This window comes from Nelusetta ayraudi, unplaced genomic scaffold, assembly GCF_046127955.1.
Source record: "Nelusetta ayraudi isolate G7.1 ecotype Tasmania unplaced genomic scaffold, CSIRO-AGI_Nayr_v1 ptg000040l, whole genome shotgun sequence".
Lineage (NCBI taxonomy): Eukaryota > Metazoa > Chordata > Actinopteri > Tetraodontiformes > Monacanthidae > Nelusetta > Nelusetta ayraudi.
The window spans coordinates 253782-279829 of record NW_027466090.1 but is presented as its reverse complement, the minus strand read 5'-3'; the positions used below and the strand labels follow the sequence as shown (position 1 = coordinate 279829).

General features: G+C 45.9%; 6 protein-coding genes across 11 annotated transcripts; 1 reads left to right on the top strand and 5 right to left on the bottom strand.

Annotated features, from left to right (window-relative positions):
* Positions 1-17: 17 nt before the first annotated feature.
* On the bottom strand, positions 18-7930 carry hgs (hepatocyte growth factor-regulated tyrosine kinase substrate). 5 transcript variants are annotated; one of them, XM_076033109.1, is made up of 20 exons: positions 7771-7930; positions 6802-6886; positions 6475-6550; positions 6231-6323; positions 5492-5615; positions 5354-5406; positions 5163-5231; positions 4902-5026; positions 4352-4463; positions 4114-4212; positions 3700-3795; positions 3542-3580; positions 3272-3436; positions 2965-3178; positions 2586-2758; positions 2357-2497; positions 2077-2260; positions 1831-1967; positions 1543-1725; positions 18-1322 (listed from the first exon to the last, which is right to left on the bottom strand). In XM_076033109.1, the coding sequence occupies exons 1-20, from the start codon at positions 7805-7807 to the stop codon at positions 1215-1217; spliced, it is 2313 nt and encodes a 770-aa protein (XP_075889224.1). In that variant the 5' UTR covers positions 7808-7930; the 3' UTR covers positions 18-1214. The 5 variants fall into 5 exon arrangements, with proteins under 5 accessions (XP_075889224.1, XP_075889226.1, XP_075889227.1 ...); XM_076033111.1 differs by having other exon boundaries at positions 2965-3175; XM_076033112.1 differs by having other exon boundaries at positions 4352-4436.
* A 1824-nt stretch (positions 7931-9754) lies between these two features.
* cldnk (claudin k) lies at positions 9755-12613 on the bottom strand. The gene is made up of 2 exons (XM_076033117.1): positions 11947-12613; positions 9755-10856 (listed from the first exon to the last, which is right to left on the bottom strand). The coding sequence occupies exon 2, from the start codon at positions 10668-10670 to the stop codon at positions 10023-10025; it is 648 nt and encodes a 215-aa protein (XP_075889232.1). The 5' UTR covers positions 10671-10856; positions 11947-12613; the 3' UTR covers positions 9755-10022.
* btr02 (bloodthirsty-related gene family, member 2) lies at positions 12561-15583 on the bottom strand. The gene is made up of 7 exons (XM_076033116.1): positions 15419-15583; positions 14154-14426; positions 13996-14073; positions 13658-13906; positions 13425-13572; positions 13324-13350; positions 12561-13191 (listed from the first exon to the last, which is right to left on the bottom strand). Exons 2-7 carry the CDS (start codon positions 14421-14423, stop codon positions 12647-12649), a joined length of 1317 nt encoding a protein of 438 aa, XP_075889231.1. The 5' UTR covers positions 14424-14426; positions 15419-15583; the 3' UTR covers positions 12561-12646.
* A 208-nt stretch (positions 15584-15791) lies between these two features.
* On the bottom strand, positions 15792-17234 carry LOC142892926 (GTPase IMAP family member 4). Its single transcript, XM_076033071.1, has 2 exons — positions 17216-17234; positions 15792-17086 (listed from the first exon to the last, which is right to left on the bottom strand). The coding sequence occupies exons 1-2, from the start codon at positions 17232-17234 to the stop codon at positions 16065-16067; spliced, it is 1041 nt and encodes a 346-aa protein (XP_075889186.1). The 3' UTR covers positions 15792-16064.
* Positions 17235-18252: 1018 nt separating this feature from the next.
* rsad1 (radical S-adenosyl methionine domain containing 1) lies at positions 18253-22255 on the top strand. Of its 2 annotated transcripts, none has more exons than XM_076033105.1 (10): positions 18253-18557; positions 18748-18881; positions 18979-19183; positions 19255-19620; positions 19760-19823; positions 19894-20041; positions 20405-20459; positions 20552-20655; positions 20889-20986; positions 21120-22255. In XM_076033105.1, the coding sequence occupies exons 1-10, from the start codon at positions 18417-18419 to the stop codon at positions 21143-21145; spliced, it is 1341 nt and encodes a 446-aa protein (XP_075889220.1). In that variant the 5' UTR covers positions 18253-18416; the 3' UTR covers positions 21146-22255. The 2 variants fall into 2 exon arrangements, with proteins under 2 accessions (XP_075889220.1, XP_075889222.1); XM_076033107.1 differs by having other exon boundaries at positions 20889-21013.
* Positions 22256-23213: 958 nt separating this feature from the next.
* On the bottom strand, positions 23214-25072 carry rasd2a (RASD family member 2a). Its single transcript, XM_076033108.1, has 2 exons — positions 23984-25072; positions 23214-23887 (listed from the first exon to the last, which is right to left on the bottom strand). Exons 1-2 carry the CDS (start codon positions 24501-24503, stop codon positions 23367-23369), a joined length of 1041 nt encoding a protein of 346 aa, XP_075889223.1. The 5' UTR covers positions 24504-25072; the 3' UTR covers positions 23214-23366.
* Between the last annotated feature and the right edge of the window lie 976 nt (positions 25073-26048).

Here is a 26048-nt window from a genome sequence, read left to right as displayed (position 1 = left end):
AATGAATACAAATGAAGTGGACAATAAGAACCAGATGTTTATTAAATATAATTTTAAAATTATTTCAAAGTTGGGAAGATCAGTATGGGTAGAATAAGGAAAATCACAGAAAGCAACAAGAGTTACAAAGGTTACTGCGTGTGATACATGCGGCACATTATGTTCGCTCTGCAGGCAAGTCCCATTTTTTTCCCAGTGGACACTTCGTCTATTTCTATCCTCAATTGTGACCATTAAAACCTAACTCACACAGACACACAAACATTTGCTCTCCTCGAGGCCATTTGCACTTTATTTTCCTTATGTTCACGTCATTTTTATCTAGCTTTAGTCAATTAAAACATTCTGTTAAGGAGATACATATTGCAATTGGAGTTGTTGCACTGACTTTGCACTTTTCTTTTTCTAAACAGCTGCTTGAATTCCTATGAATGAATCTATAAAAGCAAATTAAATGTATATCTGATTTTTGTCTAGGATATATAGTCAGACAGTCAAAAATGACAAGCAGGGAACAAAATCTATTTAAAAAACAAAACAAAAAAAAACAATGATATGGCGACCCATGTTTGAGCGTGAGAAAGGGGGAAAAAACTACAACTGCAACGGCAAGCTGTGACAATGAAGATGTGATGTTAGTTCAGTTTATTCCAGGCCTTTAGACTGTGCTTTCTCTGCTTCTCTCCATTCCCTTGCGACGTCTCCAACATCACACATGGATTACAACTTGCAATCATTCCCTTCCTTTCAAGAAGAAAGAAGTTTAAAGTTCAACATGCAGGTTTTTCTTCAGAAAAGTATGAGGACAAAGCATGGTCATGTCCCGTCTTTTTTCCCCTCCTCAGTTATGTTTAGTTAATTTTACTGTAATACTGCTGATTATTTCCAAGCCTCAGTTATCAAATGTCTAAGGAAATATTACATACATATCAGCTGAAGAGAGGGGGAGGAGGAGAAAACTGGGTGATGAAGCTCTCTCGTATGACTTCCTCCCACGTTTCAGCAGAGAGGAGGCGAGGAACAGCAACAGTTCTGCAACAGCATCACAATAATTTACATTGCCACAACATCACAGGAAGGTGGGAGGAGGAAGGGGAGGGAGGTGCGCGTGTGTGTGTGTGTTTCTGGAGGGCTTCGTCAGAGTCCGGAGAGTGTAGGGTGAGTATGGTGGTGGGAGAGGGCGTAGTGTGTCCGACCCCGCGGTGTGGTGGCTATCAGTCGAAGGAGATGAGCTGTGCCTCTGCGCTGCCCGGAGGAGCCTGAGGAACCTGCTGCTGTTGCTGAGGCGGCTGCTGTTGCTGGGGACCACCAGGAGGGGGCACCTAGAACAGAAGAGTAAAGCAGGATATTAGAAAAGGTGGAAAAAAACGTGCACTCCCAAAGTTTGCAATTTATTTTTATTTTTATTTATTTATTTTTTTTTTTACAAATCTTTACAACTTTCTACACTGCGGATAGATACTGAAGACATCATACATATGAGCAAGATATATGTATTTATGCAGCAAAGAAAAACATGTCAAATAACTCTAAAATACAGACCTGTTGGTACATGGGCTGCTGGCCTGGCATGTAGGCCTGCTGGGGGGGCATGTTGGGGTCCTGACCAGGCAGTGCTGAAATCATGTTCTGCATACTGTACGGCTGGTAGCCCATGTAAGCCATGCCGTTGGTGGGGCCAGCCTGGGACATGGGGGGCATAGTCTGGGCCTGAGAGACCACATTCTGCTAAAAAACAAAAAACAAAAACAGCCATGACATTTAGCAGGACAATCACCATTTAAGTGGCAAAACTGTGTTAGAAATGCAAAGTGGAGGTGCTGATCACACCTGGTAGCCCTGCGAGGGTGTGGGCTGGTAGTTTGAGTAAGGTGGGCTCGTGGTGGGTGGGGCCTGGCCAGGAGGAGCAGCAGGCTGCCCATTGGTTCCCGGAGCAGGATACATGTAGGCGTTGACCATATTTGGATCTGAGGGGAAAACAACAGCGATACTCAGAAACATTCAATTATTTATCAATAAATATGAATTTTTAGAGCCTTATTCTTGTGTCTTGCTCAAGTTGAAGTTCCTCCTCACCTGTGGCAGGACCTGGCATCGCCTGGTACTGTGACGGTGCCGTCTGCCCGCCTTGGTTCATGTAGATGTTGTGCATAGGTGAACCCTCTACAGAGCCAGCAGGGCTGAAGGTGCCTGGGTAACTGGGTGGGGCACCTGGCTGGTACACCACCCCTCCTGCCACATTTGGTGGCAGAGTCTGCATCTACACGAGGAGGTCAACAGAGTTCCAAACCTAATTGTGATATGGCTCCTTGGACAAAAGGTCCCACTTGACACGAGGACAGTGAAGAATGTGTACCTGAGCGTAGGGGAGGGAGAAGGCAGGCATCTGGGCTCTCATCTGGATGGTGTGCTTCTGCTGCTCCAGACGCATCTGCCGCTCCTTCTCCTGCTCCTGCAGACGCTGGATGGCCAGCTGCCTTTGCATCTCAAGGTACTCCTGCAATGCAAAGACAAACGTGAGCGAGTGGCTGACCTTCAGTTACCTGCTTGTTGCTGGTTTTAGCGGCTGGTTTAGTTTTAATGACCTGCTTCTTCTGCCTCATGATCTCCAGCTTTTGCGCGAGCTGGATCTGCCTCTGCCGCTCCGCCTCCTCCGCGGCGCGACGCAGCTTCTCCCTGTGCTCGTCCCGCAGGGCGTTGAGGGCGGCACGAGCGTCGCGCACCTGAGCCAGTTTATCTTGCAGTCCCTCGTAGTACACTGCCAACAGCAAACACAGTAGTGCGCGTCAGAGGCCGTGTTTGCATGACTTTTTTTGTTTTGTTTTGTTTTTTCGCAAAATAAAAGCTATTTTTCAAAACTTTCGACAAAGTTTTCACTTGAAGTGAACTGGTCACGTGACCACGTACGTCACATTTCTTTGACGTTAACATCATTTGAGAACAGGCAGAAATTGAGGCGCTCACGTCTCTTCTCGTCCAGCTGGTTGAGGATGTCCAGCAGCTGCGGGTGCATGTTGTTGATGGACTGGAAGAGCGAGAGCACAGCGCTGTCGTTGGTGATGCTGCGCCCACGCATGTGGTTGCTCTTCATGCGGTTGAGGAAGGTGGTGACGGCGTTCTGCAGGGCCTTGAGGAACTGCTCGTGGTTCTCCTCCGACTCTCCGTTCTGGTACTGCTGCTGAAGGACGTGGACGAGGGCAGAGCGTTAACTCGCGATCCGACAACGCTGGACAGACTTTGAATGAATCACTGCACTGAGCTTAGAACATACCTCCACAATGCTGACGGGCTGGACAGGCACATGACTTTCTACTGGCTGGGAGATCGGGGGGAGGGGCTCGGCCAGAGGCACAGGGGCTGGGGCGGACGGGGTGGGGCTCTTGCGGGCCTCTTCCTGTTTCTTCTCCCAGTAGGTTCTGTTAAGGTAGCGGGCCAGCTGGAACAATGCAACATTAGAGTTGGAAGCGCAATGTGAGGGTTAGATTAGCTCAGATTAATGCTGGTATGCAAGAGGAGAAGGAGAAGAGGAAAGCACGGGTACCTCAGGGTCTATATCCTCAGCTGATGGAGCGGAGGAGTTCTGCAGAGGATATGAAGTATATTTCATAAGATATATTGAAGCAAAACACAGTAAAGGCAGCAGGCTGTTCAATCTCATAACAATGTTTGTTGGTCTATCAGTGGTGGGGAGGCTCTTACCACAGGGGAGGTGTAGAGGGTGCTGACTGGGGGAGCCGAGGACGTCACCGGAGTGGGGTCCGCTTTGGAATACATTGCATACGGGTTCTTCTGCCTCTGTGGAAACACGTACAGCATCTTCAAATACGACTGCAACTAACAATTATTTTTGTTGTCAACTAGTTTATCAATTATTTTTTCGATTAGTCAATTAGTCACAATCATTTTCTTTAATTTCACCACCTATTTTCTGTTTAGCCTAACTTGCTTAAATATTCACACCTGTGTTATACTGTTGTACACTGACATCATATGATTTTAAACCAATATATCAAAATAATGGACACAAAGCATTTATCTGCTCGATAACATGGATTTTGCAGAATCCAAAGTTTGCACCTCCAAAGATAGGATAGTTCAGTAGTGAAAACCTACCATCCTTTCTTTCTCCTCAGCCTCACTTTGGGAAAGGGCAATGGCCAGCTGAAGTTCCTCTTCTTCTTGCAGGGCTGCCTCGTCTCTCTTAGGGGGCATCTGACGGGAGATCAAGACAAAGTAAGATCCAAGTCATCAGAAACTAAAAAAAACCCAATCAATCTTTGAATGAAAATGTCCCAAAGAGTGGGGTGAAGTCAAGAAGTTCATATTTTCCCCTACGCGTGATCTTCTTTACCTGCGACTGCTGCGACAGAGGGCTGGTCAGGTACTCCGGTGGGAGTTCAGCAGGGGTTGTGGTGGGGGCCTTACCGTCAGCCTTCCTAAGGGGAGGAGAGAGGGTGGGGTGGCTGGTGAGGAAAGGGGATCGGGGAAGACAAACAACCTTTTAAATCAGAGGAGATCACACTGCAGACAACACCAGAACCTCCGCCACCATCAAACATGTTGTACGTACCGTCTACCGAGGCTGCTACAAGGTTTAAATATGGACAAGTACTAAAAAAATACTCAAAGATGAGATATCTTTTTAAACATAATTGAAAAAAAAAAAAAAAAGAACACTTAACCAAAAAAAGTTTACAGACACAAGTAACTTAGCCACTAATTTAATATGTTAAACAAGATGCTGACAATAAAGCAACAGTCAGACCTGCTGTCTATTCAACAATTTAAACATCACATTAATTTGCCAAGCTAGGGTCAGACGGCAGCATAGCAAACAGGAATGGGCACTTCAAACACATCACACCTCACAGTTAGTCTAAAAAGAACCCAAACACACTTACTTGTTCAGCAGCTCGAAACACGGCTCGCACACTCGCACTTCCTTCTCGATGCCAAACTTTGGAATGGTGGAGTACTTGGACGAACACTTTCCACAGAAAATCTGCCCACAAGCTCGACAGTGGTGCTGGGGAAGGCAACGAGCACAAATCCAGGTCAAACTCGGCACGGCTGGTACAGACACTCACGCATACTGCTGTGACCGACTGCTGGAAAACCATAAAAATCTACAAGTGCCCCAGTTTCAAAGGAGCCTGGCCTACCTTTCGAGTCATAACTCCAAACTGGACTCTACACCGGTGGCACTCCTCAGCGTCCACCCAGTCAGGAGCCTGGACAAAGCCGGCAAACACACATTGTCTAGTTATTGTGTAGACAAACCTTTGTCCCAGGACTCACTAGTTGTGAGCCTCAGCAAACACAAGGGGGGGGGGGGGGGGCAATAAGAACTCACTCTCTCAGCAGCAAACATGGCGTCACTCTCTTTAAACTCTGGGAAAACGTGACCTAGTCAAAGATAAGAGGAACATTATCAGGGGACACCTGCACAGGTTCCTTTAATGACAAAAAAATGCTGCTTATTCACACTTACCCTCTACTTTCATAATCTGATAGGTGTCTTGAACCACCTTGTATTTGGGTTCATTACGGAAGGCATGCGCCCAGGCTTGAATCAGGTACAAAATCTTGTTTCTCACATTTGGTTCGGTCTGCTTCTGAAGCAAAAGCAACCGCAAATATTACATCTACAATCTACATGTCAAATCACAATAGGGTCATCCCCCTCCCAAACCCCCACCCCTCACCCCCCAAAAAACAAAAAGAAAAAAAAGGTTCAGTCACAAGGCCATGACGTCATTAGAAAATGAAGGAAATGAATTCCAGCACTGGCCCGGAGAGGCCTGAGTCACATGATGAAGTAGGTATCCAATCAAATACTGCTTGCTCATGCTGTACAGGAACAAGTTGTTTGGAGGGAGGGCAGGACTTGAGAGGTTCCAGTTCAAATGTAAAAAATAAATAAACTTTTTGTCAGGATTAACACAATTTCAAATATTTATGAAATGTTTTTTTATTAAAAATGAGGCGTGCAGATGTGTCACATTAGAAAAGGGAAAAATGCATAGTTGCATCAATTTAATCTTTTAAATGTGCCAGGCATTTTAACCCCACTTACATCAATATAACTAGTCAGGGACATGAAACATTGACTTGTCTTACTGAAGGTCTCACTGTTTTAGCTGAGACAACAGCAAAGATCAAACCTGATCAAAAGATGCAAATTCAATGTATCATGCTGCAGAAGACCATCGTGTAATTGATAGGGTTACCTTAAGCAACTCCTTCAGCTCCTCCATAGTTTGCTTACATGCCACCTCATCGTGAATAGTTTGGCCACAGTTCTTCACCACAGACTCCAAAACCTAAATTGCAAGGCCAAATAATTATTGGTTGAAAAAGAAAAAGGAAGAAGAAATGTTCCTCTACTAAAGCAGCATCACTGGAAAAGTTGCATACCAAAACAACACTGGCATAGCAGGACTGCTCATCGTTTTCTCATTGTGCTTGGCTTACCTCTAGAGCGTAGAGGGCCACATGCGGATTTTTGTCAGTGAGCTTCTTTTTAATTGCCCCAATGGCATATTTAGCCCTACAATGATAAATGGTCGAAAGAAAGTCAAGACATGGCAAACTGTGTTTAAAGTCAGAATGTTAGGTTCAAAGTCAAATCAGTTTAGAACTCTGAGTTTAAAGTCACCATTCTGTATATTTGTTTGTTTACTGCAGCAATTTTTTTTTTATTATTCAACTATATATGTTAAATAATTAATGACTATAAGACATTTTACAATATTCAGGAAGGTGTAAAAAAACAAAACAACAACAACAACAAAAGCTCACTGAGCGTCTCCCTGACGAATAAGGTCACAGATTTGCAGAATGGATTCCCAGTCAGTTTCCAGCAGCAGTTGGCTGGTGGCTTTATCTGCAAGATAGACAGTTAAAACCATCAATTACCTGCCAAGTCATGTCCTTTGTTAGCCGTTTGTTTTCCTGGCTGGCGCTTTATATGCCTAGTGTGAGCTTAAAAACATTGTTGGTGTTGAGATGCATTTGCTGTATCACATTATATCATATACATACGTAGTGTCTCGGAAGAATGCAGTTTGTGCTCTTTAAATTGTCTTGGCACACACTGGCTTTTTATTTTATTTATTTCATTTTATTTTTTAAATATCTTACACAAAATGAACGTGTACGTCTTTGTAATGAGCAGTAAATGACCTACTTAAATACATAAATGCCATAAACAAACACGGGATTTATCTCCTGAAATTGGTGCAACTGAGATAAGGGTAGGTTGTCTGACTTTTTAGTGACTGTACAAATGTCGTAAGGGTCAATTGGGTTGTTTCTCTCACTCTATTCTAAAACGATTTAAATAGACCGTTTTATTCAGTTTAATTAGCAGCGTCTCAATATGTGACAATCAGAAATGGATGGGGGAGTTTTAGGGGGTTTCTGTTCTAACTTGGACATCGAAGCAACCAACACCATGGAGTAGCTTAGCACCAGTAAAAAAAAACCAACAACAACAAGGATAATATAAAGTGGCTACGGCTGGGAACTAAGCAATCGTCCTTCGAAGACTGGACTCGTCGCAAAGTCATGATTGCTAAATTTAGTGGCAGTTTCTTGGCCTCCGAACAATTATAACGTAATTGTTAGCAAGCCTGCTAAATCCAGTTAGCTGGCCTGGGAGCCACAGCCCTAGCGTCTGTCAAAACAATACGCTGGGAAAAACATCGCACTTGGAACTCGCAGTTTGGCGACTCAGCGGCGAACTCAGGAAATGAGTCGATAACTTACCCAGAAGCCTCTCGAATGTACCTCCGCCTTTTCCCATATTAGCTCCGAAGTGTCAGCGTAGCTGTCTAGGAGTCTTGTGAAGTCTACGGCTCGAGATATGTTCACCGCTGAATGCTAGTCCCGATAGCTTCTGTACTAGTCACAACCAACGCACAGCTGTACGGCTCTTCCTGCTTCCCACTTCCGACGTCGCGGCGGCTGCGCACAAGTTGCGCCCTCCAGCGGCAGGTAACGGCGTTACATATTGACCACGCAGACGCGGCATGGTCAATTTTACACTTTGTACTCCTGTGTAATAGCCATTCTATCAAATTCTATATCCGATTAGCCACGTCAACCGCAAACATTTAGAGGGCAGGTTGTAGGTCTACCCAGTTATTACTCAGCATTTCAGGAAATAAAAAGTATCTCTACCATATCCAGTTAAAGTAAATGCTCCATGGGTAATAAGTCAATTATTTTAACCTGAAATACCTTGAAAAGAAGATACATTCAATATTTTAGTGACAGCAACATGGGTTAAAATAGTTAATTATCAAAGATTTTAGAATTAAACTGTTGTATTTCATTTAGTCCTGTCAGGAAGCTGAAGTGCAAAAGAACAGCGTCCATATATTCTTCCGTATCATATCTGTTTTATTATTCCCGTTACTGGGGAAAGCCTGATTTGCATGTCAAAACAGTTTTCTGGCTGGATATACTGCACTGTCGCAATGGTCTTGTGAGATGTTTACCTCACAATGAAAAATGTAATCAGTAATTTTTACTTTGTCAGTGTAAATATCATATCATCAACATAACTTTACATTTCTTTTAGACAAAGCAAAGATTTGTAGTTGTGACGTACGTGTGACTATAAGCTTTTCTCTCACGTTTCTTTTTTTTTCTTTTTTTTTTTTGTGGTACAATAAAATAGCCTAGTGTGTACAGTATGTCCAGTAGTACTATACCAACATTGGCATAGGCCTGCTTAGGTCATAAATGAGTCACTACCTGGCACATGGGACAGTGGTGCCCATTGTTATTGTGGTGCTGCAATGCTCTGTAAAGCAGCATTGTGGTTTCACGCCATCTGTTGTTTTCCTGCTTCGCTTCGTAGCTGCTATCACAAGGACAGTAGAAGTGTAAAGTTGGAGAGAAATTTGTCCTTTTGCTATCTATTTGAATTCATTCTTAATAGACAGGTATTGCAATGGTGATATGACTCAAGAAAAACACACAGTACATAGTACAGTGTACAGTGCTTAGGCCTTCTTACTTTGGCTTGATTAGTAGTGTGATATTAAGAAAATAGCTATGTGGGTTTCACTGCAAGTTATACAGTGAAAATGAATTATTAAAACTTGATTGCATGGCTATATATGGCCTTGGTGTCTTGAATTGAGAACATATGAATGCCCGTTAGAGCACTTTCTACTCTTGTGACTGCTGTTATTTGACTTTTTTTTATCATATAACATTTAATGTGAGGCAGCCAGACTGCACAATGGCAGTAAGACTCCAATTTGCCCAAATGTATTTCTGCCAAATGTGTCTCAAGATTTTGCGTACTGATGTTGTTTGTCCTATCTTACACTCTTGAAATGAAATGAAGTAGTTTGAAAGAGCTTGACCGAGCAGCTTTTCTAAAGTTTTATTCAATTATTAGTTGGGAAATGGCCATTCTTAATCATGTCATTCGGAATTCATTTCGGAAAATTTAAGAGGAATTTGTTCACATAGTGGCTCGAATGCATTGCACATTTCTTTGTTTCTTGACATGGTGGCTGAGGCAGAGTTGAACGGAGATGAAAGATAGTCGAAGGGCTGCACACACACACACGCTCGTGCACACACACTTCTCACAACACACCACCAAGAAAATGCAGGCACATTGTTCTATTGTTCTTCTCCACTCAGCTGGCAGTGTTGACAGAAGTGTTCTTATGAAATCACCAGGCTTGCATTCTTAAAGACAAATTTGAACACACATTCTTTTCCCTCATTTCAGGATTTGGAGGACACTTTATTGTATTTTACACTGACAGACAGAGAAAACAGGTTACTTTAGGACATCAGATATGAAATAAGTTTGGTTTTCCCTGAAGAGTCTCCTGCATCTATTCAGTGGGAAAAAAAAGAGCAAACTAAAATAACATTAAATACAAAATAATAGTAAGAAGCTATGTCAAATCAAGAGGAATCAGGCTTCTCATTGGTTGGGGAGGGGAGCTGAGGGGTTCGTGGGGAGGGTCTTTGGACACTATCAAACTTTAAACATAACCTTTGACCTGTGAGGCAGGTGCCCTGCGGGGACTACTCTCTCCACTGCTGAAGGTGGGAGAGCCCGGCAGCCCGGGAGGACTAGACCCAGCATAGAGCAGGGACCCGCCGATGAGGAGCAAGGCGGAGGCCCCCCAACCGATGTAGAGGGCCGGGCCGAGCTCGCGCTTGTGTGGCGCCGCCACGTGCGGGTCGTAGAAATCCCTGATGACGGAGTGGGCGGTCCAGCAGACGGGCACGAGGTAGAGGAAGCCCGCGATGGCGAAGAGGGCGCCGGAGATGCGGGAGACTCGGGCCTTGACGCTGTTCACCCCGATGCACTTGGTGCACTTGACCCCCACGACGCCGAGAGCCAGCGCCACGCCGCAGATCATGATGGAGAGCACGGTGAGGCCTCGCGCCGCTTGCATGTCGCTGGGCAGAGCCAGCAGGCTGTCGTACACCTTGCACTGGATCTGACCCGTGCTCTGCACGATGCAAGTCATCCACAGGCCCTCCCAGATGATCTGGGCCGTCACTATGTTGTTGCCGATGAAGGCGGTGACCCGCCACAGGGGGAGCGCGCACACCACCGCCCCGCTCACCCAGCCCACGATGGACATGATGAGGCCGAGCAGCTGCATGCCCGTGGTCGCCATGGTGAAATGTGTCGGTTTCGAAGCGGCTGGACTTGTCTCGGTTCTACTTCAGGGTGTGTCTGCTGCCAACGGCCCACTTGTGGCTCCACAATGTAACGTCCCAGTCGACCAAAACAAAGAGCCCCCAGCTGGGATGTTTGCAGTTCGGTCCTGATGATGTCGTAGTTCAGCTTGGGTCAAGCGGCCCTAAAACACAAAAGAAAAGGCCCATTTGAGTCACAGTTGTCATCTGCTTGCAGACGTGTAACATATTTACAATTTCTCTCTCCTATAACAACAGTTCAGTATGAAAACATTAATGGAGCATATGTTTATCATAAATATTTGGGAAGAGACTGTGAGGCCCATGTTTGGCAGATTCCAAAGAGGACCGCAGAGAATGGCCGTCTTTGACAGGGCCGTAGGTGTCGAGCTACGCCTTGCCTAGCGAGTGGATTATCTCAGAAAAACATGAGGGAACTCTGAACACAAGCATCTTTTCATGAAGGCTTGTGGAGTGGGCCCGTAGGGTCTGTGTCATCCATTTATTTCAGCTCTCCGGGTCCACATTTAACCAGTTATTTGAATAGAAACCCTTCCCGCATAATTAGCCCCGAGGGCTCCTTCAGTGACAGTGACAAGCGGGGAAATGTCCGAGCAATAGACCTATTGGGACTTCTGAAGGTAAACACAAACAATAATTCAGACTACAAAGGAATCTTTACATGTAATAAAAATCAAATAAGAATCCCTTTTAAAATGTTGGTCAGTTGGGTGATTCTGTCTTTTCATGATATTCTACAATATTATAACATTTCTCCTTAATCTTAATCTATTTGACATAAAAAAAAAAATACATTATGATGCTATTTTGAACTTTGAGTTTGAATCCAGATTGGGTTTTTTTGTTTTTGTTTGACTATGTTCTTGCACTTAATCCAAAGTTGCCTTCAAATGTAAAGTGATTCAAATTATGTGAAGATTTAAATTAATTCATACTATTGTAGTAATAAACCAGGCCAGCTCTAACCAGGCTAAACCAACCCTTCATGGATGACCTCATAATGGCCCTGAGTGACCAAACTTGAATTTGTGATTTGTTTGTGGTGTTACTAATGGCTACACCACAAAAAAAAATCACAGACGAGCATCAAATACCGATCACAGCTGTGAAGTGGATTAGAATGTTGTTACGCAAAAAACATTTCATGTTGGAATCACTAAGAAACACCATCCTCATTCTTCATTTTAATTTTTCTCAGACAAACATCCTGCCTAAATCATCAGGGAAAATTACCTTTAGAAGGAACTCTCGCCTCTGCTGTCGGTCCACAGGTCGGTGACCCCTCTGCTGGTGTCGATCGGCCTCCAGCTGTGCGCTGCTGTCCTGTAGATTCTGGCTGGGTCTCCCTGGAAGAGCCTGGAGATCAGGGGAGGTTTCTGCCCTCGGGCTGTGATCAGCTTCGACACCCTGGACTGGACTGAAGACCGGGCTGCCCTCGGTGATGCCAGCACAAAGTCCGTGTGGCGGTGGGCAGAAGCACGCGCCTGTGTGCGTGCACGGCCGTGTCAGTGTGTGTGAATGAATGAGTGTGTTTGAGTGTGTCTCCCAGTGCCTGGTGTACAGACACAATGGCCCGCTGTCTCCAACGTGCCCTCCCTCCCCGGCTCTCGTCAACCTCTGTCCGAACCACACAGGCCCCTCACGTCCATTCAGCCAGGCAACCTATTTTATCCTCGACTCTAACTCACTTGTCGAAATACGAGGGCCTTTCTCTTGTCTGTCACGGCCCTCTGTTTTTTTCCGTCTGTTTTCAGGGTTTGATTGAAGCCATTGGAGTGCAGGGAGTCGAAGAGTGCAACCTCTTGTTCAGTGTTGACAGGGAAAAGCAGTCATTTTTCAGATGATAAATAAAAATCTATAAATATGATTGCCACATACACAAGCACATCATCGGTGCACCAGTTTGAGAGTTTTTCTCCATTCACCACCGTGGTTAAATGCTGCAGCAACTGGAACAGATGGCGAGAGGAGCAGCGTTTCTGCCGCCGTGCAGGCGTCCGGGGCCGAAGTAGGCGTGGAGCCGGTCGCTGAACGTGTCTGCGAAGGTGTGAATGTGGACTCCGGACTCGGCGCAGTAGAAGGACACGCGTCCCTCGGCGTAGTCCAGAAACACGCCCACCTTTTTCGGCCTCGGCTCAAGGGCCAACTGGGTGACGGGAGACGTGTTGGCAACGTACTGGCCTCCAGGCTTCAGGCCCAGGGTCCAGAAGCCGTTGGCGGGGCAGACGGTGAACTTCCCCTTGCGGTTGATGGATTGTCTCACCACCCCCAGGCTCCACTCCATCTTCTCGCCGACGTCCACCTCCCAGTAGCACCTCCCGCCGCTGAAGCCCTCTTTGGACAGCACGTTGGCCACGCGGTTGAACCGCTTGGGGTTGTCCGGCACCTCCTGGACCTTGTCCGTGTGCCTCACCTGTTTCCTGTCGTCGCAGATGGACAGCGAGGGGTGGGCTGTCTTTGAACTCAGATTGACGTCCGCTGGAAACCAGAAAGAGGAGAAACGGCCTAAACTTCACGGATGACGTAGCTGAGGTAGGTAAAAATCTTAACGGTTCCATATTGGGCAAAACTCAACTTCCATCACCATTTGCTTTCTCTTCTTTTTCTTACCTGTGTATTTTTCTATCCTTTTAAGCTCTGTCAAGAAAAAAGAAAGTACATCCATTAATCTATTCATATAAACAACGTTCAAATGAATTTGCTTTACTTACCAGACTTGGAGAGCCTGTTGACCTCTGCTCGGATCTTCTCCATCATGTCCGACAGAGCCCGCCTGGTGACGCCAACGCAGGGGTCGGTTTCCACGGTAACCTGGGACCAGTCCTTCATCTCTGAGATGCAGGTAATGGAAGCCCAGTTCTGCACGACGCAAACAATCGCATTTCTTAGCGTCTTGCCACCACTCACCACTCTGCAATTATCTACCATGGAGATGTAGGCCTACCTCGGCAACCTGCTTGGTGTCATCACTCTGATCGCCACTTACGGGACCGTGGGGGTCACTTTCGGCGGTCCCCTTCCTTAGCTCCTGGATCTCTTGTTGGAGCTCGGTCACCAGAGTTTCCACCCTTTCTTCCTCCTCTCTCTGTCTCTCTTCGATCGCTGAAATCACAGCCTTGTGGCTCTTCTCCATGGCGTTGACGAGGGCAGAGAAAATCTTCTGGCTCTCTCGCACCTCCCTCAGGTAGGAGTTCTGGTTGGAGACCATGGCGCGTCATCATTCACAGACATCAATATGAGAGCAGTTCTTTAAATGATGTTGATGGGGTTTTTCAGGGTCACCTTTTGGACATTGAGGGAGTGTTTTAACCTCTGTATCTTCTGCAGCCTCTCCTGAATCATTTGCTCGAGATCTATAACCTAACAGAACACAGTTAGACTGGGTTTACTCATCTTTCCACGGCATCACCAGCAAAAAGTGATATGAGTTTAGCAAGTACCAATTCCTGATCAGGCGTTTTTGGCGGTCGAACTGTCCTGTAGTTGTCGGAGATGTCCGCCAGGATGCGGTTGACGCTGAGGTCAGGCCTGCAGGGGAACACTCGCTTGCACTGGGGGCAGTATTTGGACTGGTGCCGCCCCCAGTAGCAACAGAGGCAGGACAGGCAGAAGCTGTGTCCACATGGTATGGTCACTGGGTCGGTGAAGACGTCCTTACACAGCGAGCACAGGAAGTGCTTCTCAGAGAGAAGACCGATGGTGGAGGCCATTTTCTGAAAATGAAGGTTAAACGTCGTCTTATTTGTTTTCCCTCATTTTTGCGTAGCGCTGCTGCGACTATGGTTAAACTCCTAGCCAAAAGAAGTGGCTAACTTAAACATACCTTACACAATTGATTATTTTTTTAACAAAAGCAAGTTTGTTACAAATCCAATGTCAGATGTAGATGAATTCTGGTACAAACTTTCAAATTTTCATTTATTCAGAGTTTAATCAGAAGTTTTGAGGGTTGCTCTTTTGATTAATCCTCCTGGAAGATAATATAAAATAACTGTTCTTGTGTTACTCGCCACTCGTGTACGTTCACACCCTTCAAACCTCTTGCGCTGTTTTTTTATGACTTGCAAAATTGTGTTGCAGAAGCTGTAAAAGCTCTTATAAGCTGCAGATATGATTAATATCTGCAGCATAAAAAGTCACATTTACTGCCGACTGTGGAATACTCGCATATCACCCACGTGGCACTCAGAGACATCATGTTCCTCAACAGAAAGACATTCCGTTCATATTATATAATCATAAACAAAGGTCAGGATGTGTGATTCTCTTCGCTCCACAGAGACAATAAACTTTCTGCATGTGAAGCATTTCACGGTGAGGCCACAGAACTCAGCTTATTTAGTTCTCAGTCTTCTTTTCTTGACATGTCTTTGTGTCACGGCACAAAAAATATGATACCATCGGACACCGGAAGTATTCGATGTGTTTTAAAGTATGTAGTCAAACTGGTAGCAACCAAATTGTTTGTTATGAGGTTGGAGGGTTCAAAGGATTATGCAACCATACACCAATGTTGCGAACTTTTTGAATATTTCTGACTTTTCATCCATGATAATGACATGCATGTAGGAAACACTTGAATTATGCAACAGGTCCATTACTGATTTACTAGTCTGCTCTGACAATGAAGAGTTTTGAGGTTTTTCTACAAAGGAAACAGGAGTGGAAGTTAAATAAATGATATAACAAACAAATGTAGTCTTACCTGTTCGAACTGTTCTCTCTTTTCAATGCTGGACGGCTCCTGTTCACAGTTTCAGGCAGGAACATACACAGCGCGAGCTGTGTACACTCGACAGGTGAACTAAGGTGTGTGTTGGCTGAGAAAGCCTCAGTCAATGGCGCTCTCATGTTGAGCTCCACCCAGTTTGTCATCTGAGCTAAACTTCAGCCAGCCAATAGCAAGACACCAGTTGTCACCAGTCTTTATTCTGAGCACAGATTTACAGTTTGAAAAGAATTAACAGACCATTAGTGAAAGCTGTGGACAGAAAAACTGACGACTGGTCTCAAAAAAGACTTTAAGCAATGTAAAGCTCTTTCTCTTGCTCCACACTCTAGAAAGTATGGGAATCTGGTAGCTGTCATGCCACAGAGGGCACCTCCCAGGTTAGTGACTCAACGGCATTCCCAGCATGGTGTTGGTTGTGACCTCTGATACACTGTATTGCCATATTTGACACCTTCAACACATGTTGAAGATACATAACATTTACAACAAGATTCAGTTTTAACTTTTTTTTAGAGGGGAGGTGTAAGCAGCGGGCTAAATATGTCTTCTGGAGATTTGTTATTACAACAACAGCAAAAACAAAATGAGGTTATAATACAGGACCTTTAATGCTCTTCCGTCATAGACGAGAGTTTGCAAAGAAGCGGTTGATGAAGATGGAGTTAAAATTGAGTCTGGCAGGGGGCGCCACTCTGCCCTCCATGTGCTTGATAGCGATCTGGGCTGTTCCTCCCGCGAAACCCCCTACGGCACCACCAATGATCCCATAGAGAACCATCCCCCCCGGCCCCTCGATGGATCCAAACAGTGCTCCCACGACAGCTCCAATCACCAAACCCGTCCCCAGTCCTCTGGCCAGGGACGTTCTCAGCCACCCGTTTTGCATCTCGGCCTTGGCCCGGATCTCTGCGCCGACACTGTTGGTGTAAGCGTCCTTCTGCTGATACAACTCGTCTGCCAGGTATTGTTTCTCCATTTCCGTCCATGCCTTCTTAATCTCCGCACCCCGTTGCTTCCTCAGCCGCTTCTCCTCTCTCGCCACGCAGCCCTCGGCCTTCTGAAAGGTCTTGCTGGAGAAACAACCTCCTCCCAGGGAGGCCACCATCCTCTCTATCTTCTGCAGCAGCTCTGCGTCCTGGCTGCGGTCTCGCCAGTTCTTGCTGAACAAGTGGAAGCGACCGCCGTACCTTTCGATCAGCTCTCTCAGGTGCCAGTCGGTCTTCTGCACCCTGTATTCCATCGCAGCCTCCTCCACATTCCCCTCGTAGGCCAGTAGGACCATGCAATGTCTCAGACAGTGTCTTCCAAAGCGTCTCCTCATCAGTTTCGGAGCTCTCATGTCATTTGGAGATATTTTTTCCACGTCAAAGGCAATGAGGAAGGCGTGAGGACCGGGAATGCATAAGCACTTGGACCTTCTTATCTCCATCTTCCTCTTTGCTTGAGATATGTCCTTGTCATAGATGTTTGGACCGTTAATCACAGACACTCGCCTTCCAGCCAGCTCGCCGGTGTTCTTCCTGCTTTCAGAAATGCTGGTGAGGTCTTTAGGAAACACCTCGCTGCCAAGTATGACATTTGTCAGTAAGAATTGCATAGGTCCACTGCTGCCAACCACCATAAGTCTTAACTCTGTAGATCCTGTAAAAAAAAACAAAAAAACAAAAAACCAAAAAAGTGGTTACAAAAACAAGGGTTTCTGTTGAGAAGCTAACAATCTAATGACTAGCATATCACATTGTTTTATTCCTTTAAACTGACTGATCTCACCTTTTTTTCTCTTATCCATCAGGCAGAATTTACAGTACAATTAATTTTGGATTGCTGCTAAGTCCACCCCGTGTCTCGCTGGAATGAACTCATCACCCAGTGCCAGCAAGCTATTCAATGAAAACGCATCCCTATCCCCTCCTCATTACCAGATTTGATATTAGGTGGAAAATGTCCTCAGGGGTTTAGGCTTCCAGTGAGGTCGTGACTGATAGTGGTACTTTCACTATTACAGCAATGCAATGATTGATTAATACATTAGAACAGAGTGTTGTGCATCTGGATGTTTTATTCTGTTTACAAAGATGAGATATATTGTTCAGCTTATCCTTTTGCGCTAATGTTTGTATTTATTTTTAAAAATTTTAAGAATTGTTATAGATGATAGTAAAAGTTATGTCACTGTCATCACACCAGACTGGCCAGACTTTTTTCCTGGGATCAAGTCAATAGCTCATTAAAATAGTTTTCTTCCTGTGGGGATGGAGTGCCAAAGTATTATTTATATCCAGACTGGTTTGCTTTAACAACAAGGGTTTCTCTGGTTAAAATAATGATAATAATAATAATAATAATAATAATAATAATAATAATAATAATAATAATAATAATAATAATAATAATAAATATACATATATATATATATATATTTATATATGATCTACAGTATAACAATGTCATCTTCATAACCATCACAAAAAAGTTTGTTTTACTGTGGGTTTTTAATGACTTCCACATTATCAATGAAGTCATTTGTGATCATTTCACATATTTGGATTAAAGAGCTCAGCACCTGTGAGGAATTATCACCCCAATACGAACAGTTCCTTAATGACACATTCAGGTGTTGTATTTTCTTTTAAATTCCTTCAGAATCCTTTCAGAAACAAACTTTTTACTGTGCATATTTTTCGAGTGTTTTGTTGTCGCTGATCCACAATCATCACCAGCTGGTGGCGGTAAAGCACCAAAAACAACAACAACCATGAAACACCATGGCGACGAAGAAGAACTCTTTGTACCGACGTCACTGCCCTTACCCGGAAGTAAACAGAAATGTCACACAGCTTCCACGGCGTCACAGTTGCTGGAAGACGCTTGTTGTGGCCGTAATGGGGTCAAGTCCTGACGTGAAAGACAGCTGTGTCCCTGGAGAGACTTGTTCTCAGTGTGCCATCGACAGACGCGCACTATCGCCGGAATGATAACACGCGCATTACGGGCGACCGGACGTGCCCGCTGTGCCGGCGTGCGCCGCTTTTGCGACGGAGATCTAATCAGAGCCGAGTCCGTGCCGACACGCGCCCCACAGCTCAGCGCGCAGGCGTCGCTATACGTGCACGTGAGCCGGCCTCGATCAATTTAAATGATGATCACGCATATTCATGCGGCGTGACGAGCTGATTTGTCTGGAAAGTTTGAACCAAGTTTTGGTCAAAGTGACCCACTCTCCTCCTCCTCCTCCTCCTCCTCCTTCTCCTTCCCCACCTCTTCCTCGTCCACCTCCTTCTCATCCCCCCCTCTTCCCGCAGTGGCCTTACTGTCTCCGCAGATGCACCTACTGCAACTTCAATAAGTACATAGCCAGACAGAACAATGACGTCATCATGACTGAGTGCCTTCAGAGGGAGACTGGGGCGTTGCTGCAGCTCAGTCAGGTGTCCTGGTATGACAGTCTATCTAATCCAGTCTGTTTATTCACTGCTTATCAGGCGCCCTGCATCCTTTGCCTTCAACTTTTTAATGTGGATCTCTCCGCACAGCGTCTCCTCAGTATTCTTTGGCGGGGGCACACCGAGCCTGGCTCCCCCTTCAACCATTGAAGCAGTCTTGGAATCCGTCTCCAAGAGGGCGAGGCTCTCGGGCGATGCGGAGGTCACCCTGGAGGTGAACCCAACCCCAGTGGGACTGTCTCAGTTGGAGGACTACTGCCGCGCAGGGGTGAACCGTTTCTCCATCGGGGTCCAGGTGAATTTTCTACTCGACCCGACTTACATTCTCAGACAAGTGGCTGCTCGTAACACTTTTCTCTCCTGCAGACCCTGCAGGATGAGGATTTGAGAATTCTAGGAAGAGACCACAGTTCTCTTCAGGCCTTGCGGACCATCGAAGAGGCCCGGCGGCTCTGCCCTGGGAGGGTCTCTGTGGACGTGATGTTCGGAAGGCCCGGACAGAGCGTTGAATCATGGGAGACGGAGCTGTCCGAGCTGCTGGGAGTGTGCGACGACCACGTGTCTCTGTACCAGCTGACCTTGGAGCGAGGGACCGAGCTGTTCAGACAGGTGGAGAGGGGAGAGATGAGCGTACCCGGTGAGGAAGCGACCTCGGAGATGTACCACCGTGCCCGCAGGACTCTGAGCCGGCACGGCTTTGTGCAGTACGAGGTGTCAAACTTTGCGCGGAACGTGAGTCTTTCAGAAATGTTGCAAATATCAGGGCAACAAATATCAGTCTGGTACAATCTCATGGTTACATCTGAAAAGAGGAAATGACAACAGCCATGTCATGTTTGTTTTGTTTTTTTGGTTCATTTTGTCATCCCAGAATGCACTGAGTTGCCACAATATGAGCTACTGGAAAGGCAGCCAATACATTGGAGTCGGACCAGGTATCTCCCACACTGTTGCAGGGCTACTGTGATGACTTTGAAAAGAAAGTAAGATTTATTTCTGTAACAGGAGCACACGGACGCTTTGTCCCTGTGAGTGAGGGAGGTGTCGCCCGCGAGGCCCGCACCCAGACTCTGGAGCCTGACATCTGGATCCGTGAAGTGCGGCAGCGGGGACACGGGACTCGGAGGCGGATTAAGCTCGGCCGTCTTGAGCTGTGAGTCGTGACACCTACACGTTATAGTGTTTTGTCTTGTATCACGTGGGTGCATGCATGCGTGTGTGGGTGTGTGTTTCTTCATATATTTAGCCTTCCTCTTTACAAGAAGCCACCATTCCCGCAAAAACTTGCCAGGCCATGTGATATGTACCAGTCACACATGAGCCAATTAGCGGCATCACATTCGCACAGACAGCATGACAAACACTGCGCTAGAGGTCACTGTCCATGTGTTGCTTTACACACTGTGTCCTTGTGAAAAGATGCAATGCAGCTGGTCCCCAGTCACCCGCCGCGTCCTTGCCAAGATAAAGCCGTTATCGCTCTGAATTGCTGTAATTGAATGTATTTGTCCTGCAGTTTGGAGGAGGTGTTGGTGATGGGACTGCGAATGACTAGAGGCATCAGTCACCAGGTGTGTTCCCCAGACCAGACATCCAGATTCTGTGACAATCTCTTTGTGTGAGAACATAAAGAAAATGAGTCATCTGTGTTCACCTCATGCAGCACTGGGAGTCTTTTAGCCCTGAGCTGCGCCTCCAGGAAATCTTTACTACATCTGCAGACATCCAAGAATTACTGAACAGTGGGCGTCTCATTTTGGATGACAGGTGACTCATTGTTATTTTCTTTTTGTGATCAAAAAATAAATAAAGTAGCCACCTTTGTCACGCTGTAGTGGCTTTGTACAACATTTTTGTTTTCAGAGTGTGGAAAAGTCCTTGGTAGTAGTAGAGTGTAACCACTGCTTTTACTTGGCTTTTCTTTTTTTTTAAATATTCAGTTTTTTATCCCACACTGCATTGGAATAATTTCTGCTTTTTTGTCACGTGTTCCATGTCAGGGGTCTGCGGTGCTCCTGGGGTGGACTGGCCTTACTGGACAGCATCCTGCCTTCTCTACTTCTCCAGCTGGAGAGATGCATCACTCAGCGACAGCAAGGTGATGCAGAGACCTCTGACCAATGAGGTCAGAGAGCCACTGGAAGATGATAATGACTAAAAATAGTCTTAATTAATGTATTTAATTAAAACACACATGAATTGTTCTTATTTTGTTCCTTTGTCTCCTGCAGATGAAGCTGTTGATCTCGACAGATGAATGTGCACGCAGAATTGAGGGGGTGCTGGACTCTGGCAAGACTACTGTGGAGTGCTCAGTGGTGCTCTATTTAAAGTACATGGGCAGTGTTTCTAAGAGGTTAGACTGATGATGCCAATTTATTTCAAAAGTTGCTGTGTTGAGTGTTGATTATAGCACATTGTTGACCGACTGGTTTTGTACATTATAATTATGATCATTTTAGCTTTTATGAATCCAAAAACGGTTTTATCTAAAACCCTAAACATATTGTCCTTGCAGTTTGTCCACCGTTTCACCAAACATTTCACCAAACTGAAATGTGTTATAGCTCAAGAATAACTCCAGACTTCTTTACTCTGCAGTGTCACACAAGGACAAAATCAGTTTGCTGTAGCCTCAAATGCCTCCGCTTTGCTGTAGCAGCCCACAGAAATGCTGCCTTTGCGGTTCGTGCGGCGACTGTGCGGGCGCTTTCTATGTGGATCAGCTGTAATAGAGGCACTTTTAGCAAACAGAGCTGACAGTGGTACTTCTTGATATTCATACTTGAAGAAAATAGTCACCTACTATGACTATTAACCTTTTAACACTCATATGTATAGAATATCAAATGACTCTTTTTCATCTATTTGTTACAAGTCTGTTTTGTTGCCTCTTTCACTGCCCATGTGTTCTAATTATTTTCCTATAATGTTTTTTTTAATTCATTTTTTTATTGACTTATGTTTATACCGCGATTTGCTTTCCATTCTGTCCAGGTCCGATTTGTAACATTTGGAAAGATCAAACATCAGAAAACAAATATCCATTCTTCTTATTGGATGCCTCTAAAATGTAACACAATGGTCCTTTAAATGTGAAAATATTACAAATTAGAAAAACACTAATTTTGCTAGGAATAAAATATGATAAGCCACTGAGTGCAGGGGAGAGATTTAGAGATAAATACAGGATTTCATCGTAATCACTCTCCACCTTGCAAGGTCTGGTGCACTGGAAGCTGTCTCACAGCAGAGTGCTTTTGAACGGAACTTTGTCCAAGTGTTTGTACACCAGTGAATAGACTGACATGTGTCCTCTCGTCTCATTAAAGATAAATAGATGAATAAACAGATGGTGCAAGGATAAGTGCCCAAATCACTGTAGCCATGGATACTGGGGGAGTGAAGTGTGAGCACGGCTCACCGTACTCCTTCTCCAGTGATACATCTTGGTGGGATCCCTTTAAAGTCGTTTTCTGATCACATAACCACCACCACCGCAGTGTTTTCCAGCCTTCCTGCTCATGACATAACTGCGTGTTTGGACTTAGTGCCGAGGCCGGGTTCATCAGCGCAGCCCTCGTTCTTTTGCTGCAGGCATCACGACGGACGGTAACTCAACCTGCGCCGTACCATTCGCGATGACGAGTCCTTGGGCCTGGTAGTTGAATTGTCAGCCGTGTAGAAAAAGAGCCTGAGTCCGGGAAGTTCTGACAGACATGGAGAAGGTCACTCGTTGGAATTTGAAGTGGTCTAAATATTATAAAGATGAATTTTTTATTTACGCTAAAGCACTGAGTCACTGGTTTGTCGCAGAGTAGTGACACACTGACTGGAAAGCCTGCATAATATCCTTCCTGGCAAGCACAGCAGAGTGGGCCGCCGTGGGTTTTTTTTCATACTACTATATGGATATAAATGGAACCTCTGCTCAGCGTCAGAGCGGAACGTTGCCTCTCTCCATGGTGCTGATTTCATCACGGCTCAAGATTGACCCCCCCCCCCCACCTCCAGCTCTTCAGCAAATTATTTTCAGGCCCTCGTTAGTTCTATAAATGCAAGTGGTGACACACGAGTGCCAACACTAATTGAGCAGCCTTTGTTAAACAACAGCCGAGGAGATATGAGCAACCACCGTCGTGTCTGACAATAAGAAGACGTTGGAGGTCCTCGTTTGAGTCATGGGCCGCCCCTCCCACACACTGATGCTCTTGTTTTGTTCTGGCACTTGAGATGATGCCGACCTATAACATTGTCCGTATAATCCACTTCTTTTGCATATCAGGAATAATTAAAAAAGGAAGATGCACATACATGTGAAAAAAGTTTCTTTTTATTATAACATAAATACAATGTTCATGTTCAAAAGAGGTGATAGGTGCACTGGTCCAGCCAGGTGCTATACAGAGTATAACTCCTTACATAATAGGACATTGCAGCGTACTACTGCAATTGGTTTTTTAGAGAAGGCTCACAATTCATTGAACGTGACACATCTCGGGTTTATTGTTCTTATTGCTGCCAGACTTCAGCAGCAGCCGCAGGTCGCTGGTGAAGCTCGGCCGGCGCGCCAGTGGATCCATGGCGGCGCAGGGCGCACCGTGGCCCCGCGCCCGCAGACCCCCTCTGCCCCGCTGGCTGATGCACAGTGTCTGGTAGCTGAGGAGGGAGATGAGCTGGTGGCGCGACGGGCTCGTCTCGTCCGGTAGCCCTCCGAGAGCTGCGAGTGCCCTGAACGCACCCTCCAGCCCGGTGCCGTCTTTGGCCGAGGTCTCGAAGTAAGTGACGTCCTTGCCGAGCGCCTGCGTCACTTCTGAGCGCGTCACGGCTCCCGGCGACGTCAGGTCCGCTTTGTTCCCGCAGATGACAGCCGGTACCTTGGCGGGGTGCTTCAGTTTCAGCAGTTTCGCCTTGGCGGCTGCGATCTCGTCCAGCATGTCGCGGACGTGGTGGAGAGACTCCCTGTCATCCAGGCTGAACACGAGCAGAAATGTGTCACCTGTAGGCAGGAAGGATGGGAGAGCAACACTTTAATGGTTTCATTCTTAATACAGGGAAACCTCACGTTATTCTGTACCTGTGCTAAAAGTCTTACCTGTGAGAATGGACAACCTGCGCTTGGCGGGGAAGTTCCTCTCGCTGGCAGCATCCAGGAGGTCCACCTGGTATGCATCTCCTCCGATGTGGAACAGTTTCCTGTGGAAGTCCTCGGCAGTGGGCGCGTAGCTCTCGTCGAAATCGTTGCCCAGGAACCGCTGGAGGATGTTGGTTTTGCCGACCCGGGCTGCACCGAGCACCACTATTCGGTGACAGTTCTTGGGCTTGGCCAGTCCCAGCTCCAGCAGGTCCACGGACCTCTTCGCCTGTCGCTCGATGGACAGCTGCCGACCCGTGGAGCTGGAGGAAGATCTGTGCGCCATCGGCTGCCTCCAGCTCTCCTTGACCATCCTGATGATGCCCATGCCGGTCTTGGAAAAGCTGGGCGCTTTGGGGTGCTGCTGGGGCGCCACCGCGCTCTGGACAACTGGGTGCGTGACGGCTGATGGCGAGGTGAGAGAGGTGAACATGTCGAAGATGCCATCAACGGGAAGGTAAAACTTCTCAGTTGCGTTCATCTCCTCGCTGTTCTTCTTCCGAGACACCGAGAGGCGACCGAAGATCTCTCACCTACCCAGTCAGCTTCCCCCATGCGTGTGTGCGTCCGAACCGAGCCGGCTTCCATCATTTATAGGCGGGAGACGCGCGCTGCCTGCGTCACCGTCCTATTACGAGATCACGCTCCTTTTATAGAAGTGTGAAGCAGACCCAGGAACAAAAGAAAAAAATAAATATTTTTTGTCCTCTTGCAGATTTCCTCGAAATAAACACTCTTCCAGATTCTAACACTTAGATAAATGATGTCCTTTAAAATGATGCCCAATTTTCAAATGTCAAATTTCACCAAGCACTCAAGTGTTGAAAGCAAATTAAGTGTACTAGTTTATTTTTAGAACGCCGCCAACAGGTGTTTCCTGCCTCATTATGGATAAATGGATGAATGAGCTCATGGTGTCAACATAATTGCCCAAATCCCAGTGGCAGCATGGACACTGGGGGTATCAGCACTAATTTAACGTATTTATTCTCTAACGCTGCCATGGCAACGGTGGGCATTTAGCTCAATCCTGTTTTTTTTTTGAGTGTTTGATCTATTTTCATCCAGGTACAACTATTACACAGCATCTTCCCAAATGCCGGCACATGTCTGACACATCAGTACAGCAGGGATTTAGTCATAATGATCTCTGAACAAGCCTGCACACAGCCCCCTTTTTTTATACCCACAAGCCATCACGATGCCCTTTGTTGGAGAATTCTTATAAGACTCACACCCTGAACTGCTACTGACAGCACTTCTCAATGTTGCACATTGAGAAACTAATCAGTGCCATTGTGTTGTGTTGCCTTTTCAATTCAGGGGTCAGAACAACCTCAATAGTACGGGCGCTTTTTTCCTCCTCTCTCGCCATAAAACCTGTCTTGCAATCCAAGGCTGCCCTGAAGGGTGAGATTTTCTCAGAAAAAGGTTGGTTGTGCAGTACAGAGAGTGAAGACTGCGAGCGCAATCTCATCTCAAGGGCGTCTCAGAGAAAAGAGTGAGATTGAAACAGACTCCCACCTCGATGGATGTTCTGTTTGGACTTGTTTTTAGCAGCACTGACAACAAAGGAGCTCCTGAATTAAAAAGGGTGAAAGACAAATAAAGAATGCTGAATGTCATCACTTCAGTTCTTCGCTGGAGTGACTGTTTAGCTTGTGCGTTGGAGTTCTGTCCTTGGAGTGAACTGTCTGTTTTCCAGACTCTCCTACCACATGTTGTACAACACAGTTTTTTCTTCCTTTTAGTTCCTTGCTCAAAGATGTTTGGGTTTTTTCTTATTTATGGTGACAGGTAAAACATTTTCAACCAACCTATGACCGTGACTACTACTATGGAGAGAAAAAAAATCTTATAAGATTGTATTCAACTTGTGTTTTCTCTAATTCTTATTCTAGCAAGTAGCTGTGCAAATTAGGGCAAAACAACTTTGTAGCAGTTTGAGTTTGAGTCTAAATGGGCTGTGAGACAGGCTGTGAGTTTATTGTCACAAGGCCTGCAGCCGCTTTATTTGCTTGCACAG